This window comes from Meriones unguiculatus, chromosome 10 (genome assembly GCF_030254825.1).
Source record: "Meriones unguiculatus strain TT.TT164.6M chromosome 10, Bangor_MerUng_6.1, whole genome shotgun sequence".
Lineage (NCBI taxonomy): Eukaryota > Metazoa > Chordata > Mammalia > Rodentia > Muridae > Meriones > Meriones unguiculatus.
Genome location: NC_083358.1, coordinates 60,142,315 through 60,163,141, shown reverse-complemented (window position 1 = coordinate 60,163,141; position 20,827 = coordinate 60,142,315). Strand labels below are relative to the sequence as shown.

The 20,827-nt window shown below is 36.5% G+C and overlaps 1 protein-coding gene across 1 annotated transcript in view; it reads right to left on the bottom strand.

Annotated features, from left to right (window-relative positions):
• The window catches only part of Spata1 (spermatogenesis associated 1), a 41,463-nt gene that overhangs the window by 6,553 nt on the left and 14,083 nt on the right, over nucleotides 1-20,827 (bottom strand). Inside the window, exons 7-13 of the mRNA XM_060392564.1 lie at nucleotides 15,239-15,332; nucleotides 14,414-14,501; nucleotides 11,744-11,837; nucleotides 10,981-11,106; nucleotides 4,868-5,046; nucleotides 3,113-3,211; nucleotides 789-876 (exon numbers count right to left, since the gene is read on the bottom strand). Coding sequence (XP_060248547.1) covers nucleotides 789-876; nucleotides 3,113-3,211; nucleotides 4,868-5,046; nucleotides 10,981-11,106; nucleotides 11,744-11,837; nucleotides 14,414-14,501; nucleotides 15,239-15,332 — 768 coding nt within the window. The remainder of the gene's footprint in view (nucleotides 1-788; nucleotides 877-3,112; nucleotides 3,212-4,867; nucleotides 5,047-10,980; nucleotides 11,107-11,743; nucleotides 11,838-14,413; nucleotides 14,502-15,238; nucleotides 15,333-20,827) is intronic.

Here is a 20,827-nt window from a genome sequence, read left to right as displayed (position 1 = left end):
GCTTTCTATTTCCATAGTTGCTTATGACAGTAAAATTATTTTCTTCCTTGGTATATATTGAATAACTTTGTATTTCTAAAAATCTTTTTACACTTTTAAAAATCAATACAAGTTAGATTATTGGACATTAATTTGTTGTATGTGTAGATACAATTGTTTTCAATCACAATATGATTAACACAATTCTATTTCCAGGCAAATACACTGGTATTTACTAGGACATTACATGTTTTGCTAGTCATTAATTTTGCTCTCCTACTGCCCTTTAAACTTAATTTTATTAAAAATAAGCAGTTTTAAAATACAGTACTGCAGAATAGGTAATAGACTCAAAATCTTCAATAAAAACAGACACTTTAGAGATTTATGTTATACTTTGCAATAGCAATACAAGAAGTAAAAGTTAAATCTTTTATTTTTTATTTATTACAATTTATTCACTTTGTATCCCAACTGTAGCCTCTTCCCTCATCCCCTCCCAATTCCTCCCTCCCTCCCTCCCTCTTCTCCTCCCTTGCCCCTTTCCAAGACCATTGATAGAGGAGGTCCTCCTCCCCTTCCATCTGACCCTAGCCTATAAGGTCTCATCATGACCGGCTGCATTGTCTTCCTCTGTGGCCTGGTAAGTCTGCTCCCCCCTCGGGGAGTGGGGGGTAAAAGTTAAATCTTATTCTTGAAATTTATTCTCAACCTTATAATTTATGTAAAACATTACCAAGGAACATTACCAAGCTTATCTTGTTCAAATAAATATTTAAAATTTTAAGAGATAAGTTAAATGAACATACATAATGGAGATCGGAAAGATGTACCCATTTTCTTCTGTGTCAGGTCAGCTTTTATTGTCTGCAAATCTGAAACTGCTTGTTTTCTCATCTGTAGAAAGAAGTGCCTTTTAGAAATGAACTTCATCTTACCCTTCTGAAAGTGTGTCATGGCTGGAACCGCCCTCATTTGCCTTTCATGCTTCATTCCTATTAGATTACTATGATAAACTCATGTTATACATCCCACTTAATAGGCCTAACTTATCTAAGCAGATGTGCATGAGATAATGTCCTTAAAAGGAACCTTATTTTTTTTTACTTTATCTTCAAAATCTCAAGTAACAGTAAAACAGGTGTGTGCCCCCATGCCTGGCTTTCCTTGTGTAACAAAACAAATGCTGCAGGCCCATGAATATGAGTTTCCTCCGGAGCAGGGACTGCCCTGGGAGGGCTTACTTTCACCAGGGGGAGCTTTTCTATACTAGATGCTTAGGAGATGATCTGGAGCATTCTGAACTTTTTTTTAATAAAGTTATATATAATTGTATCATAGGAATAATCTTTGAAGTATGGATACCTTTGTTGCAGTTTTTATATATGCATGTACATGCTGGGGTTTTTAGCAGCCCATTGTACATGATAGACTTCACCACTGAGCTACAACCAAATCCCTGGCTTTACAAAAACAAAAAAATAGAACAAAAAAAAAGCATGTATACATAGAACATGAAAACAGAAATTCTCCATTAAACCCTTTTTCCAGATTAGCTTCATGGCACAGAATAATTATCACTTTCTAGAATTAGCACTGACAATGTAGAAATGTTGCATACTTCACTGGTGAATGTGGTTGCCACTACCACCCAAGGATACTAAGCACTCAAATGAAGCTTGTTTGGGTGAGGACCTGCATTTACCTTCTGTAAATTTAAACCTCCAAGTGTCTACTACACTGGGCAGTGCAGTTCTAGATGTGAGCGCTTCCCTCAAGGGTCACTCAGCACTAGGATACTTAAGATTGAAGAGGGAAAGAACAAAGGATAATTTGTGGAATCAAAACCAATTTGTCCAGTGAAGGAAACCAGTATGTGTTCAAGATGTGGAGAAGCAGCCAGAGTATAGGCTTGTATATCAGAAATTAGTGGGGATGCAGAAAAGAGTATCCCCAAACCTTCAATCATGACTTCCTCCGCGTTCTTCTGGAAAGTGTGCACATTAGCGTCTACCTTCTGTGTAGATTTTAACTTTACAAATATGACTTATGACTTGGACCTAAATAGTAATTTAGTTTTAAAGAAAAAAAGGAAAGAGAGTTTTCAGCTTATGGACTAGGAGAAAAAAAAATCCCATATGTAGCCATAATCCCTAAAGGACATATAACCAATACTAAGTGTTATTGATTTTTGAGTGACTGCCTAAAAGATTTCCACCAATGCTAACCTGAGTCTGTTCTGTTCAAGGTAGCAGAGCATAAGCAGTGCTTCTAAAGGTTTAATGGCTGTCTTAACAGGAGGATTCATTTTAAAATGCAGCATCTGACACCGTAAGCCCGGGGCAGCCTGAGATTTTTTTTTTCCCCCTGAGGCAGGTTTTTTCTGTGTAGCCTTGGCTGTCCTGGACTCATTTTGTTACCAGGCTAACCTCGAACTCACAGAGCTCTGCCTGCCTTTGCCTCCTAGAGTGCTGGGATTAATGATGTGTGCCACCATTATGTCTACTCTTCACAAATCTGTAGGTGATGCTACTGCTATTGGTCCATACATTCACAGCATGAGGAATAGATGTTCCAACCTTGTACTTTAAACTCTGAGCAAAGTACTTAGCCTTTTGGTTGGCCTCAAGTTTCCTTAATTATGAAATGAGGAAAATGAAAGATTTAAGATCCTTAGAAGCATTTGGGCACTTAGTGTCTAGGAGAAGAGCCATGCTTCATATATATGACAATAGCAACATTTGATCACCCAAGAAAAGAGAACAAATTAAGTGGGAGTTAGGGGCTTACCCAGAGGTTTGTCAGATTTATCAATGTCTGAAATACAGGATCTCATGCATGCTATACAAGTGTAGAAAGGCGATTTTTAAATTGTTTTTCCCCCCATATTGTACTGTCTCAACATGGTCCTTTAAGTTTTAGTTACTTTAAGTAAAATTTTACTTTGGCTTATTACAACATGCATCCTTTTATAATATTTAGTTTTCTTCCTGCATTTTGTTCATTCCTGTTCTAGTTAAAGTACTAATTTAAAAAGTCAGTCCCCTTATAATATTGACATTCAAATTTAAAACACCAAACTATTTTATTTCAAGATAAATATTATAATCTGATAAGGGGAAATATAGATTACCTTAACTTCTAATATGAATTTCATCTTATCAGTATCCAATTTTCTCTTAAGTTGGTCAATTGCATGCTGTACTTCAGTAATCTGGATTATAAGATAATTCTGTGTGAGACATAAAATTATTTATTTAGTATATTTGTGTATTTAACATAAATGGCCTTATGAACATAAGCTATGAATTAGTCATGAAAACAATCCATTTCAGAAAACAATATCATTGTTTTGGATGTCTTTCTTTCTGTTGAATTCTTGTGCAATAGCAACGACTTTTGCTTCTGTTCTACACTGGTCATTTATTATTTTTAAGAAATTATCCTGGCATCATGACACACACTTATAATCTCAGTATTTAGGAGAATGAGGCAGGAGGATCTTAAGTGTGAAGCCAGGTTGGGTACATATTACAATCCTGTTTCAGAAAACAGAATTTATATTTGTAAAACTGGCCATCAATTTAACATCATCAACACTATTAACTTAAGAAAATATTAGCAAACACTTAAAAATAAGCAGAGTATTATATTAATTGAATCAGATTAGGACTATTTTTAACATTTAATAATTAAATGTTTTATATAAGAAAATCTACGTTTTTCCAGAAACCCTCATGAAATACAGTGCTCTTTACTAAAGAAGTTTTTTAAAATGTTAAATTTCCATGCAGGGCTGTCGTGGTGCATGTCTTTAATCCTAGCATGTAGGAGGCAGAGACAGAGGCAGGTAGATCTCTGAGTTCAAGATCAGCCTGTTATATAGAGCGAGTTCCAGGACAGGCAGGGCTACAGAGAGAAATCCCATCTCAAAAAAACAAAACAATCAAAAAATTTTTAAACTTCCTTTGTGAAACAGATGCTCATGTTGAACCAATAAAAGTGCAAGATAAATGTATTAACTACACTAAAATAGTATCAACTAATGTTGTAAGTAATTATTTTGGCCCATCTTGGTTTTTTATATTAAATTTACCTAAAATAGTAAATATTCACTATTTCATCATTCTAAAGTGAAGTTATTATCATAATTAACATATTTTAAAGTCTTTTGGATATGTAAGATCAATCTAACAAAAAGCAAACTGTTAAATATCTCCTGGGTTTATTTACTTATTTTTGCCTATTTAATTAGGTGGTAGAATTCTACAATAAAGGATGATCTTGTCTGAGATGTTAGATTCAAGATTATCTCAAAATGAATTGATCAAAATTTCATAGAATGTAAAAAATTCTTTGGAATAGCAGTAATTCTGAGTTCTATGGGTGTAGTAAAGCCCTCTCCCCACAGGACTATAGTGGGCTCAGTTAGCACCTTACTCTTGTTTATTAGGTTTTTATCTCTTTGTAATGCTAATTTGCCAAAGGCAGCCAAAGCATTCCTTGGCCATTGTTACTACCTAGTTGACCTCCACTAGGCTAAAGGAAAGATTTCTATATTTCGTTGCTCTGGACCAGGTTTTTCTCCTATTTTAAAAACATATGATCCTATTTGCCATTGGCAACTCTACTGCTATTATTGTTTTTTGTTTGTTTTTAAATCAGGAGGCCATCAATAAAAACAGGGAGGAAATACCAAAAGCATCAAGGCCCTAAAAGAAATATGTCTATTGCCTCCTCAGGGGCTCTTCTGGATACCAGGCCACAGATTTTGTTTTTAACTGTCCAAGCAAGCTTTGCTACAAGCAACCCACAGAATCCTAAACACAATAATACAAGTATAAAGCATGCTTCCTGCATAGGATTTTTCTATGGAAGGGCATAGTACCTTAGAATCTGAGATGTTTGCCAGATTCCTTGGTCGCATCTTGATCTCCCTGGCTTCAAGCTGCATGAGCAGTTTTTTATAGTAAAGTTCCAAATCTTCTCTAAGTTTTCTTAAAACTTCCTCCAATGATGCTGTGACCTTCTTGCTGTCAAAGTATTTTTTCTTCCAGCTATCACAGTCTACAAACAAAACAAAAACTACACAAGTTATAGGTTGATACTATTAAAGGATTAAACTTTTAAGGCAGAATGGACTCGAGTTTAAAAAAAAATTAAAGCATTTCTGTCTCTCCTCTTTTCCATTTCTTATGGAGTTATTAAGTACCTTAGAGGTGAGAGAAACATTTGCTAGTTAATAACATACTTAGTGTATTGGTTTGAGAACAGCCCCACTGTTCTTACATTTCAATGCTTGGTCTAAGTTGGTAGAAGTCTTTGAGAAGATTAGAAGACGTGGCCTGGTTGGGAGGTGTAGCTCTGGGGGAAGGGGTGAAAAGCCCAAGCCAGGCTCAGTCTCTCTCCTGCTAGTGCATCAAATGTAAGCTCTTGGCTACTTCCCCAGTGCCATATTTCCCACGATGATGATCATTGGCTAACTTTGAAACTGTAAGCAAGCCACCAGGTAAGTGCTTTTTGTTATACGTTGCCTTGTATATGGTGTCTCTTCACAGCAATATAAAAGAAGTTGGTACTAGGGGCCAGAATATTGCTGTGACAGGCCTTAGCATGTTGCTTGTGGTTGAATGCTATAAGGGTTTTAATGAGCCATCCTAGGAAGAACTTAAAAGACAGTAGTGCTGAGAGCAATGTGAACTATAGCTCAAGAGTTTTCAAAAGGGGAAAAATATTAGCAACTGGTCTAGAGAAAATTATTATAATCGTTTGGCAAACACTGCTTTTTTTGCCTTTCTCCTAAGAATGTCTCTGAGGTTAAATTGAAGAATGTTGGATTAATATGACTGGCAGCAGAAATTTCAAGTCAACCTAGTATTGACTGTATCACATGGTTATTAGTGACCAGTCATACAGACCTACAATGAAAAAGAGAGGCAAAAAGAAATATAACATGTGAGTTTGAGAAGAAAAGGAGCACAAGGAATGTAATGCTAAACCCACTTTAAGAAAGGCCTGATGCTAAATGGATACTAAATAGAGTAATAAAGGGAGGGTGCCTTCAGCTAATTCTGCACCCTGTGAAAGGCAATGGCCAAAGGGATTTCCTCAGACTAAAAAACAACTATAAAGGGAAACTTATGCAGATATAATCAAGAAGGGGACCAACTTCTGGTTCAAGCAAGAACATGGCAGCTTCATTCATGTAGTTCTGGTTTTAGAATCAAAGCTACAGGAGTAAAGGGGTTGTGGAATCTTCCTCCATGGTTAAGGAGAGCTACCGAGTCTGTGGCAGGGGACTCACTGCAAGGAGGCCCTGGGAGGCCATTATGTGAAGCTGTGAAAGTGAAGCCTGGATTGCCCTGGACCCCAAGATTGTTGGAAATGTCAGAGCCTTGTGATGTCTGCTGAGATCTGCAAACAAGGAATGGAAACAGCCCAAGAAAGAGAAGTGTATTCCAGTCAGCAAAGCTGGAAGGAGTGGTGATCCTAAGAGCCAACTAAGCCCTTTGACATCAGACATAGAGTTAAAGGATTTGGAGTTTGCCTTGCTGGATTTCAGTCTTGCTTTGGTTCAGTATTTCCTCCTAAGCCTCCTTTCTTTCCTTTTTGGATGGTAATGGATGTAGGAAGCACAGCTTAGACTAAACATTGGATAACCAGGATTGTCAATCACATGGACCTATTTTCTTCAATAGTAGGAAATGAAAGACACCTAGTTCACTTGGAATTCCAGAATGAAAAGTGGTCAATCAACCTTGTGGTGGTTTTGTTTGTTCGTTTGTTTGTTTTGTTTTGTTTTCTGTTCTATTAGGACCCAACCTCCAAATAGACTCTCCCATTATCCCCAATATCCTGGGCATTGTTTAGGCCCTAGTCCTGTAATGAATAAATAGAATACATCCCTTTGAAAAAGGCATCACCATTAGAATCTATCCTTATACTTACCTCAGATCCTTCCTCTAGGCCCCTAGCCCTGAGTTCTGTTTATCAGCCAATAGAATTCATTCCTATTGTAAATGTTAGCAACCAGGCATCTCCACTGCCTCCTTCAGGGACCTAGCAACAGCAGGATATGTCATCACTAGCTGCCTGTCACTTCCTTCTACACATGCACTAAAATAATGATACATCTATAAACCACAACCAGGTTTTTCTTTAAGCAGAGTTCTGAAAAGTCTTTATTAAAAAGTATTGAGGATATAGAGAAAGCCCAGCTCTTCAGTGCTATTCTTCCAGAGGACCTGAATTCAGTTCCCAGCACCCACCCATCAGGAAATTCATAACTACCTCTAACTCTAGCTCCAGGGGATCTGATTCACCTTCTAGTCTCTGAAGGTACCCACATATATCTACACAGCTGTATGTGTATTCACATAAATGTAAAACGTATTTTAAAAAATTAAAAATACCACATATACACCAATCTATATTTATTTTGCTTATTTTTGAAAGATATGATAAATGCTAAGGCTATTTCATTCATTCAGCCACCATATGGATTTGTTTTGTGGACTCACATTGATCATTTATCAGAGTTACTCTAAGCATTTCCCTCATGTTCTAAAGCATAGTATGATAGTTAATCTTTATCATCAACTTGACTAGACTTGGAATCACCTATGACACAACTTTGAGGGTACCCAGAGAGGATTAATTGAAGATGGAAAATGTATCTTGAATGTGAGTGATGGCATACCATTGGTTGGGATCCCCAAATGAATAAAAAGGGGGGGGGAAGCCTCTCTGCTTCTTGCCTGGACTAGACATCTGATGCTCCCTCTACATGCCTTCTGCCCTGGAATGGAATTCACTCCTTCTTAAACATATGGCAAAAATCCTCTTCCTTTTCAGTTGCTTCTCTCAGGTACTTTGTCACACAATGAAAAAAGTAATTAATACAGGCAATTTCTCAATCCAAGGCTGTAAAAGGAACTTTTTTTCACCTGCTTCAGGTTGCCTCTGTCTGCTAACCTAGGCCTACTCCTGGAGGCTTCCAGCCTCCATACAGTCTAACCTAGGCCTAGAACATTTTCAGCCTCTGAGCCTTACTGCTTAGTAAGGTCACCCTTTCTAGTTCTTACTGAGCTCTGGGCTGGCTGGTTCAACTCAGCTGTTCTAGCTCAAACTCCTCTCCCAGCTGACTTATTCAATGTGGCTACTCTCTCAGCCTCTCAATTGCTCGGCTTGCCCTCAAACTAACTCAAGCAATCTGCTCTAATCTCCTTGCTCCTTCTCATTCTCTGGCTCATTCAGTCTTCACCTCAGTTATCTGCAACCCTGTCTCTGTATTAGTGGCCCAATAAAACCACCTCTTTTCCTTTCTGTATTACCCTTAAGTAGTTTCCCTTATCTATTCTGTATTCCATTATCTATTCAGTATTCTATTCTGTCAACTCTTTTTCTGATTCATCACTGTTTCTGCCACTCAATTAGACATCACTTTCAAACATGGGTGCTTCCTTCTGCTACCTAATTTTACCTTCATGGTTTGAGATTAAAGGCATGTACCACCATTGTCAATCACATGGACCTATTTTCTTCAATAGTAGGAAATGAAAGACACCTAGTTCACTTGGAATTCCAGGATGAAAAGTGGTCAATCAACCTGGTGGTGGTTTTGTTTGTTTGTTTTGTTTTGTTTTCTGTTCTATTAGGACCCAACCTCCAAATAGACTCCAAATAGAAAAAGAGGATTAATTGAAGATGGAAAATGTATCCTGAATGTGAGTGATGGCATACCATTGGTTGGGATCCCCAAATGAATAAAAAGGGGTGGGGGGAAGCCTCTCTGCTTCTTGCCTGGACTAGACATCTGATGCTCCCTCTACATGCCTTCTGCCCTGGAATGGAAACTTGCCTGAAACTTGCTCTACACCAGGCTGGCCTTAAACTCAGATCTGCTTGCCTCTGTCTCCAGGACTTAAAGGAGTGTTTGTATTCCAACTGGATCACACAGACATAGAAGGGCTGTGAATGCGATCCCCTGCCAGAATAGCCATGTTCTGAACTTAACATCCCTCTATACAAGGCCCTTTGCTGAGAAAAGTAAATTATTTCAGTACTCAGGAAAAGCTAAATATAAACAGTCTGCAAAGTGGAATGCCACCAAGATGCCCCTGTATTTATTTCTTTGAGATTATCATAGAACTGAAAACTTACATGAAAAAATTCTACATTTAAGGTGGTCTCATGTCCCATAGTTGCATGGAACTTTAGCTCAGAACCTAGCTGTCTCTCCAACCCTGCTATCTGATTTCAGCAGCTTCTACCAGTGCCCTACTGCCAACACAGCACTGCTCTCCATGTGTCAGAAATGTCTTCCTAGCAATCCTAGATACAGCACCATGACGTGTTACTCTTAATTGTGATTTTTGTTGTTGTTGTTATTTGTTTTGTTTTTTTTTATGGGTTTTCACCAACATTTATGTCTGGGCACCATGTGTATATATTTCCCACAGAGGCCAGAAGGTACTGAATCCCCTGAAGCTGGAGTTACAGGTGGTAGTTGAGAATTGAACAGCAAGCAGCTGGTTCTCTTCCCACTAAGCCATTTCTCCAGCCCCAACTGTGCTTTTTAAAATTAGTTTAAAATGTGGATCATTTTAATTGATATTGTCTTGTTTATTATCAGACTCCTACCATTTGGAAGCATGCTCTCATAGCAGGCCAGGCCCAGGTCTATTCTATTCTCTTCATTGTTGCATCCTTAGTGCTTAAAACAATAGCTGGCACAAAGCAGGATCACTAAATATCTGAGTGTGCGAGTGTGTGTGTGTTACTTGTAAGTGACTCATAATTTTCATTTTAGATATATAAAAAACTTGCATAAGTAAAAGCCTGATTCAGTGTTGGAATCAAGGCCCTGTGACTTTTAGTGCAGTGTTCATTTGACTTTCAGCATTACAAGGCTGAGTCGCTGCTGCTGCTTTTACAGTGACTAATAGTCTTTTTGAATAGTCTTCAGAGCTTATGAAATGGTCTGTGGCCCTCAGTCACTTTTAGTGCAGTTCTAGTATTTTGCTGTAAATCAAGAATCCTAAAATAAGTTCATTCCATTTATGGCATTTTCTTTATAATACTCAAACGCAACCCCAAATGAAGGCCTCTCAAATAATTTAACATTTCCCAAACCATTATATTTTACTTTCTTCACTCTGGCTCACATTTCCATTCATTCCTACTAGCCCTAATCATATTGCTTCTGATTTTATTGCAAGCAAATGACTTTTTCTCTTAAGTTCCATCATGTATTCATACTAGCAGAGAGGCACATTATCCCAAAATTAAGCACCAAGGGCAGTTCAAAGACTCAAAGATGGCTGCTACAGTTCATGGTATATGATCTTGAATGACCTGTGGGAAACAACCTAGTGAGCAGAGTAGAACTGAGGAGGAGAACAAGTTGAAAAAGATTACTGATGACTAGGGAAAAGCACGGCAGAGGGCATGGAGTCAGGAAACACTTGGATCCTAGTATATCCCATTTTTTCTCAAAGGCTTTTTTGATTTTTTTCCCCATCCAATTTAGGTGTTCTTCCTTCAAATTCCTATCCATACAATTGTACAGTTTGTTTACAATAGCACTAAACAAGATCTATCATTATTCTTCACTTGGTTCTCATTTCTCCATTGGACCCTAAAACTTACAATGGTAGGAAAATGATTGTATGTGCCTGTTACCATCTCCTCAGCCCTATAGCAGTGTCTAAATCTGCTAAACATATAAATACTTAAATAGGTGAAAGCATTAATTAAAAATAAATTTGGTGGCAAAAAATAATAAGTTTTAGTTTACAAAGCCATATGCAAAGCATATTGTATAAAAGTTGAGAAATGATTGTGTTTTCTATGTTGAATGAATTTCAATCATGTTTTACTTAAAGTATAACAAGTGAAACTAAATATTAATTATAATGTTATTTATAATGAAAGTATCAATTTTGTAGAACTTAGGATTTGTTTTCTTTATAGTTATAAAATATGGGTAATAAACTTTACCATGATATTGTTTCGATTTATTTTGTTCAAACAGCTTTTCAACTTTTTTTATTAGTTCGTCTCTAATATTTTCCAAATATCTTCTTTCTTCTTTTACTTGTTTCATTTGTTCAATAAGCTTCTCTCCTAGAGAGATTATAACCATACTCATCAATTCTGAAAAGCTAAAAGATGGTTCATATTCCAAAAGAAGAGTTAAAAACCTGAAAGTGTGTAAACAACAAGAATAAATTTTACATAAAACATGTTATTCTTTTTGCTCTTACCACTATGGAGAGAACGGAGGAAACATTTTGATTTGCATGGATTGTAAAACAGTACATTTCTTCTGCATTTACATATATATGTGAAACTAGGTGGTCAAGTTTAAGTTATTCTTACTTTTTTTAGCTTCTAAATTTTTGGTCAATTTACTTGGGGCCCAAAGTTATTGTAGGTATATCTTACATGGAAAATGCATATTTGTGAATGAAATGATATTAGTGACTAACTATATACTGTAACCAAAATAACATTAATATATCTAGCTTTTTTATAATAAAATATATATAACAAAATTTACTATTTCACCCTTTTCAGTGTACAATTAAGTGACACTAAGTTATTACAATGTTGTATAACCATTCCCACCATCTATCTCCATAAGTTTAAAAACATTCACAAACAGAAGCTTTTTTTGGCCATTACACAATAACTTCTTGTTAACATATTTAAATTTGCCTCACATAGAAATATCTATACTCATGATGTCACAAATACTTACTCTCAATTTTTAATAGAGACTTATCAGTTAATCTTAAACTTCGTTGAGAAGGCAAGTCATTAAGACCTGGCAGTGTGCAGTGCTCCTCACCTACCTGTAAGCAAGCATGAGAATGAACAGAACTTGAGAGCAGGAAACATTCTTTCATTTTGTCTACATGCGTTTGCTAATGCACACCAGCAATGTGCTTTTACTATATAGTGATGAACTCCCAATTCTATGTTTCTAGCTATAGATTATGTCTCATGTCTTGTCTCTCTATTTCACTATTACTTGGGCATTTTATGAAGACAGTATAAACAAAAGCTTTAGAAATTTGTTATCTTTCTTCCAAGTGTGATTCCTTTTCAAGATTTCTAGTTTTAGTGGCTCAATATAATAGCTTCTTAACGTTTTTAAGATGCTATTGATTTTTTCACCCTGAGTCAATTTTGATAATCTATACTTGCCAAGAAAATTGATGAGTCTTTGCAATTTCTTTTTTTTTTTATTTTCGTGGCTTAGTTTATTTTTTTTTCATCAATTACACTTTATTCATTCTGCATCCCCCCATGAGCCCCTCCCTCCTCCCCTCCCAATCCCAAGTCTTTGCAATTTCTAAATGTTAGCATATTGTTTTGTATCTTATTCGTATATGTCCTACTTCCTGTGTGTTATATTCAACTGACTTACTTCTCCTCCTCTTTCTCTTCCTTCTTCCTTCCTTCTCCTTCTTCTTTTTGCATCTATATGTTTGTTTTGTGTGTGGTATATGCCTGTGGAGGTCAGATGACAACTTGCAGGACTCAGTTCTCTCTTCAATCAAGTGTGTCCTGGTATCATCAGGCTTGATGGAAAGTGCCTTAACCTGCTGAGCCATCTTGCCAACTCTTGCCCCAATTTTTTCAATTTTCTTATTTTTACCTTTTCTTGTTAAGCCTATATGCCATGTTGATGCTTTCTCTCATTGCTTTTATAGGAAGTAAAATTGTTACTTGAATTGTTAGGTTTTTAATTCTCTAATTTACTAGTTACAACTTTTGAATAATCAAGTCTTGTATTTTGTTTCTGTAGATTATTTTAGTCGGTTACACAATCAAGACTCTACAAGGTAATGGAAATTAAAAATTCTCTTTCAGATGCCCTAAAAAGAAGACAAATATAACGTATGTACAGCATAAGATCACAGAATCCTGCAATTTATATGTAAATGTAACCCATAGCATGGCCAGGAGCTCACATTCCAGCAAAGTCAGATGAACATTTTTTATTAGAAAACACTATACACAGATAGCATAGAAATGTCAATTGTGCTCCATTCTAGAAAGGCAGGACTCCACCTAGATCAGGAAGATTTGAATGAGAGGGTACAAAAGCAAGGAACTGAAAATACGCACACAGGGGACTGGAGGTGGTTATCATGACCAGATACAATTTCTAAAAGCGTGAGCAATCCCTTTAGAAAGAAAAGGTGTTTCTAGAGGGCTAATGACCAAGATGTGAATTCCATTGAATTAAGTTAGTAGGAAAAAAAATGCTTAGCCACTGAAAACACCTGTATTTGACAATGTCTGCGGGAAGCAAAGATTGCTTTCAGCACTAGTTTTAAAGATTTCAGTCCACAGCTGTCTCTCTCTATGATTAGTGTGCCTGTGATGAGGCAGACAACATGGCAGCATGACTGTGTGGCCCAGCAAAATATTTACTTCATAGTGCCCAGGTACCAGAACAAGAATATCTACCAAGAAGACTTTCTCCTTCCTCCGCTTGTGTTCTGCACAGCCCCCAGCATGCTGGAGCATGACATCTTTATTGAAGTTGGATCTTCCCCACTTGTCTCTCTGGAAGCATCCTCAGAGACACACACAGAAACGTGCCTTACCAATTCCTAGGCATATTTCAATCCAATTAAGTTAACAACCAAGATTTATAATCATATCTACCTCATAAGATTTGTTGTTGTTTGCAGAGGAAATGGGAATGAAATGAATCGATATCTATGAAATGCTTAGAATAGTGCCTGGTAATAGATGCTTATAGCTAGCTATTATAGCTAGCTAAGCATTATAGCATTATTAAGATGCTTATAGCTAGCATCTTAATAATGTCCTAAATCCATGCTGCAGATGTTTACAAAATCCTCTCCATTTCTTCTTAGCTCTTCAGAATCAACTGATGATGTAAACAGTGTCCACTCGCTGCTCTAGACTGTTGCTAACCATATCAAACAGCTAGTGACTGAAAACTGTGGACAACAGTCAACAGATACTATCTACTCTGTCATCACACTCAGAAAATCTGTTCTAAAGAGCTGAGTTAATAAAATACACTTAAAAGAATTTTCAGTAACATTATCTAATAAAATTGCCAATCAAAGGTTAGAGTGCCTTAAAAACAGTGAAAACATTTAGGAAAATAATATAAAAAGCTGTTGCAGATAGCATTTTTATTCCATTCATTTGGACATATCTTTTCAGAAAAGCAGAAACAAAAATTGAATTTCCAGTGACAATCCTGATATTATAAGAATATATTGTAACTGATAAGAAAAAAATAAAAAAAGAATTAAAAAATGAGAAAAAAGAATATATTTATAGCATTATAAATAAATTTAATCTCTAGCTCAGTTTTAATTTCTCTATTTATGTTATGTTGAAGTGTTACATTTAAGTAAAAATTTTAATGTCTTACCAGTTTGGCCTGAATTCTACTGGTGGTTGCGTCATCCTCCTCCTGTCCATCCTGTTCCTCCTCCTCCTCATCTCTCCAAAAAAACGGACTGAAAAAAAACAACAGATTTGAAAGCCATATTAAAACTCGATTCCATGAGTATTAATATCTACATATTCATATATTTTTGAAAGAATTATTTATTTATTTTATATATATTAGTAATCTGACTGCATGTACACCTGCATGCCAGAAGAAAGCATCAGATCCCAGTATGGATGGTTGTGAGCCACAATGTGGTTGCTGGGAATTGAATTCTGGACCCCTGTAAGAGCAGACAGTGTTCTTAACCACTGAGCCATCTCTCCAGCCCCACTATTCATACATTAATAATTGCATGCACAGTATAAGAACACAAGTATAACTTTTAAAATGTTTGAAGTTAACCTCAGAGCCAGATGAGTGGCCTGTGTAAGTAGTCCTAACTTTCCCTGGCTGATGTAGAGGACTGCTTGAGCCCATGGTTTCAGGACCAGCTTGGGCATCATAATGAGACCCTGTTTCTTTTCTTTTCTTTTCTTTTTAATAGACTCATGCTGGGCCATATATTTACTTTCCATTATGTCAACAGAAACTACATTTAATATGATTACACATCATTATGGATCTATGTTAAGATTAAAAATAATTAGAAATTTTATAAACAATTCTTTAGTGAATATAATTCTTTTGCTCATACAATTGTTGCTTAATTCAAAAAGGCTGTAATCTAAATTGTTATATAAATACATTATTTTCTTTATACTCAAGATTAGGATCTATACAATCACCATTGGTAGTAATTACCTTTTTAGGTTCATAAAACAATCATTTAATTCATCCAATGTTCCTGACAGCTTGGAATTTCCACGGTGATTTGGTATAATCTGGCTTTCCTCAACTGATGTTTATGTTCATGCAATGGCAAATAAAATCCACACATTAGGAAAATAGTAAAATAAGCTTTCTTTTCATATTGTGTGTGTGTATATATATATATTTATACATTTATATATATAAATATATATATTTATACTATATATAAATATATAGCATATATTTATACATTTATATATAAATATATAGTATATATATTTATACATTTATATATATAAATATATAGCATATATATTTATACATTTATATAGTATATATATTTATATATACAAATATATATTTATACATTTATAACCTTATCTCATGACCTTCGTAAATACAAATCTATATTTTTCAGAATAAGTTTCACAAAATATTAGTTTATGTGAATAAAAGATTCTTTGGTGAACTCAATTGATCACCCACCTTAAAACATAACACCACAAACACACACATGTGCACACATACTACTGCAATATTTCTTATGTGCAACATGAATCTAAAAGAGGAAATAAGTTAGGTTTTATCAAGCTTAGTCTTCATAAAACCTTTTGCTTTTTAGAGATGCTTTTGAAATAATGTTCTGACGATCATACTTAAGAAAAAGCAGGTATGAAAACAGAAGAAAACTTTTATTTTATCCACATTTCTACTCATAAAATCTCCTTTATTTAAATAGAAATTCTGAGGGGTGGAGAGCTGGTGGCTTGCAACCATCTGTTAATTCTTAAGCCAGAGGATCCAATGCCCCCTTTTCTGGCCTCCTTGGACACTGCATGACTTCAGTACACATACAGCAGGTAAAACTCCAATGCATATAAACAAACAAACAAACAAAATATTTTTTTCAAATTGAAGCTGTATCACTTTACTTTTAATTTAGCTACCACTCATTTCCACGTTGACACTGGCAAAGTCAAGAAAACAGGAACTTTCAAAATTATCTAATTAATGTTAAATTAATCATAACTGAATATAACAGGTACTTAAAAGTAGTGAAACACCACTCTGCTCACATTCCCCATCCCCCCACTCCCAGCAAAGAAATGACAATGCAAAATCTAGAATATCTGTGTGTCCAATCTGGTAGGAACAGAAGATGCACATTTTTCATTCCTACCAACGATATTTCAAAGCATGATACATGGCAAGCATGATATCTATGCAACTTTATATAAAAATTCCTATTTCTATATTTACCCTTGTAAAATGATAAAATGTTTTGTAAAAATATACAGACTCACAGAAAAGGGAATTACCGTGAAACTAAGATTTGTATTGTGAGTTATTTGTCACAAAGTTAAGAGAAACTCGAGAAAGGAAAAGGCGTGTGAAGTGTACAAGCGAACTAATAATCTGTGTAACATTTTAAATCAACAGTGAAAATTCAATATGCTTCTAGTTCCTGTATACATCGGCTTTAATGAAACACAGCTCAAGTTCTGGCATTGTCATAGCAGGTATGACTTCACCATTTCTTCCCCTTAAAGTAGAACAGTGGTGAAGTGAAGCACATGTTCCAAACCTTACAAATCCCTGACTTCAAGATCTGATTTCAAATCCCAACTGTTATTTTCCTAGATCAGGCCTGTAGTGCCCAAGTCTATTCTTATTGTTACCTAAATTGTGTTTCTAGGACTGAAATTCCATCCTGTCACTCTTGTTAAATACTCCAGGTGGCTTCCACTGTCCATTGAATTTTTTAGCTTGTACACAGAGTTCTTAAATCAAGTTAATGCTACCTCTTCATCCTCTGCCCTCAGACTATAATGGTAAAAATGTTTGAATAAACCCCCATTAACTAAATCCTGAGAATTCCATCCACATCATGATTATATGAAGGGAGCATTCTGGAGGTATTCAAGTCAGCATTTTAAAAGTTTCAGAATCTAGGGTATTTTTATTTGGGGGCACTGACTTTAAGTTTCAGATCAGGGATGTTCCATTTTTCCCTTTCTTCATTTTAATAAACATGTTAAACATACATTTAAAATGTTCTCAGCAGCCTTGTTTTTCCAATGAGGATAATTCACATTCAGAAGAAACTGAACAGGGTGAATGAGAAGGAAAGAAATGATTTCAGCTCTTCTACATAAAATAGACTAATAGAACAGGAGCCTACCACAGAGGGCATCTGAAAGACTCTACCTAGCAGTGTATCAAAGCAGATGCTGAGACTGATAACCAAACCTTCAGCAGAGTGCAGGGAATCATATGAAAGAAGGGAAGTTAGTATGACCTAGAGGGGACAGGAGCTCCACAAGGACCAAATATATCAGGGCACAGGGGTCTTCTATGAGACTGTTTCTCTAACCAAGGACCATGCATGGATATAACCTAGAACCCCTGCTCAGATGTAGCCCATGGTAGCTCAGTATCCAAGTGGGTTCCCTAGTAAGGGGGACAAGGACTATTTCTGACATGAATTTAATGACTGGTTCACTGGCCCCCCTCCCCCCCCGAGGGAGGAGCAGCTTTGCTAGGCCACAGATAAGGACATTGCAGCCAGTCCTGAAGATACCTGCTAGGCTAGGGTCAGATGAAAGGGGAAGAGGACTATCAGTGGGCTTGGAAGGGGGCAGGAAGGAGATGAGGTAGGGAGGGAGGGAGGGAAAGAAGGAGGAGGCTACGGCTGGGATACAAGTGAATGACCTGTGATTAAAATAAATAAATAAATAAATAAATAAATAAAATAAAATAAAATAAAGAATATTTTCAAGAAATGTCTTTATATACCAACCTAAACAATAAAAAATTATAAATTCCTTCTTGTAGGATGAAAAAATACAAATGAAAAATTGTTGCTATGACAATAAATAGCTATATTACAATAACTCATCCAAATAAAATGGATGAGTCAAAATATACAACTTGAAAATATATTTGACTAAGCATAAAAGTGTGGATGGCTATCACCCAAAGCCAGTTTATGAACATTTCTAAATGAAGAAATAGCAAGACATATAGTTCAAAGTTGGGAGAACATGGTGGCGCTCATGGTTATAGAGGAGGCTGTGGCTCTTATGGCAAGAGCCTGTGGCAGTTGCTTGTTATATGGAAATGACTAGGAAGCCAAGAGCTTGTGGTAGATGTGGCAGTGACCTACAAACACCAAGCCCTGCTGCATTTATGGCCTCATGTCTGTGTACAAGGCCTCATATGCAAGCTTCCACAACTTCCTAAAACAATGCCATAAGCTGAGGACCAGTTGCTCACACATGCAGCTGCGGAGGACATGCTACCTCCCACCCCCATAGGTTAATGGCCTAAAGGTTTAACAGGCTTCCTAACACAGCACCAGCAGCTAGGGGCAAAAGTCTTCAAATACATGATCCTTATGGAAATATTTCACACTCAAACCACATGATCAATAAGCGTCAGAACACATACATATCAAAATTTTGACACGTTACTTCTGATTAGTAGAATCATTATTAATGTTTTTTCTTGATACATACTGCAGTTTTTGGAACTTTAAAGAATAGGCATGCATTAGCATCTCATTTAAATTGTATGTTTTTTGTTTGTTTTGTTTTTAGAAAAGGACCAAAAATGAATCCAATTTAAGAACCATGTCTCTCTTTTCTGAGACTGATACTCCAACCAAGGACTATGCATGGAGATAACCTAGAACCTCTGCACAGATGTAGCCCATGGCAGCTCAGTGTGCAAGTGGGTCACCTAGTAAGGGGAACAGAGACTGTCTCTGACATGAACCTAGTGGCTGGCTCTTTGTTCTCCTCCCCATGAGGGGGGAGCAGCCTTGCCAGGCCACAGAGGAGAACAATGCAGCCAGTCCTGATGAGACCTGATAAGCTAGGGTCAGATGGAAGGGGAGGAGGACTTCCCCTATCAATGTACTTGGAGAGGGGAATGGGAGGAGATGAGGAAGCGAAGGTGGGATTGGGAGGGAATGAGGAAGGGGGATACAGCTGGGATAAAAAGTGAATAAACTAATTAATATAAAAAATAAAAGTTACTTTAAAAAATATGTCTTGGGCTGGCAGGATGGTTTAACAGGTAAAAGCACTCATCAGATCTGAAGACTTGAGTTTAAACCCCTGGAACCAGCATGGTAGAAGGAGAGAACGCATTCCTACATGTTTTCTCTGACCTCCACACAGACATACATACAAATAAATGTAAAATAACCACATTTGTGAGGAATTAGCGTAATTTAACATTTCTACCAAGTTTTAAAAAGTTGTGCGCAGTTATCATAATTCATGTAGAATATGAAATCTCACACAACTCAAAGATTTATGAAGAGCAACTGCACCTTCATTAGGCACTCTCCCTTGTACTATTCAGAAATACTGAATTTTACTGTGAATGTTCTTATTTTTCCCCTTAGTTCATAGGTGATTATCATAAATGAAAATTAGAGACATGCCAAGATAAAGATTCTAACCAAATATCTATCTCACATCAAGTAATATTAAATATTAATGCAGAAAATATTAAAGGAATTGCTAAGTCTGAAATATCATCTGGTTGTAGATTAAACTGAGATGACAAGAAATATAGTTATGAAGCAATATCCTTCAGCTGTAATGGATGCTGCTATTAGTTCAGGAGAGATGTACTTCACTAACATCTAGTAGACCTGCTCTTTCCTTTCACAGCTTATTTGCCCATGAAAATTATAAAAATGTTCAGGTGACATTTTTCTAAACAGTTTTGTTTATGTAACCTTAATTTAATTAAAGCAGTTTGCTTATCTGCCATTTTGTGTGTATACATGTGTATGTAGGTGCACCAGTGTCTGTGTAGAAAAATTTTAATCCAGCAACAAGGCTGCTCTGGCAAGGGATCACATCTAAAGGCCTTCTAGGTCTCTGTGATCTGGCTGGAGTGCAGACATGCCCTTAGTACACACCTTTAATCCCAAAAATTGAAAGTAAGTTTAATTTATAGAAGGAAGCAGGCATGTTTGAAAGTGACATCTAACTGAGGGGCAGACAAAGTGAGAAATCAGAGAAAGACTTGCCAGAATGAGTCATAGACAGGATACACCCAACTCCCATGAAAACAGCACAGGAAAAAGAGGTTATTAGGAAGAGTGCAGAGAGAGGCAGTTGAAGGGGAGTTGAGGTCAGTCACTTGGCAGTCAGTTCGGAGTGAATGCACTGGAGTTCAGTTCAGTGCAGTTCAGTTCACGAAAATCAGGGGCAGTTTGTCCAAGCAAAGCAATTCAGGGAGAATCTGAGTGAGGACAGTTTGAATCAGTCAGCTTGAATAGGAGTTTTGAGCAAGAAGAGGTGAGTTGAACCAGCCAGAGTTCAGAAGGAACTAGAAAGGGTGAACTTATTTAGCAGTAAGCCTCTGGGACAACAATCACAATCTAGAGGATATAATTACTTTTATGTGTATAGGTGTGTGTGCACATGTACCTATAGAAATCAGAAGTCAATATTAGGTGTCTTTCTTCAAGTACCATATACTTCTGTCTGTGCTTTTAAAGATCTACTTTATTTTTAATTATATATGTCTGTATGGGTATGTACACCAGTGCAGGTG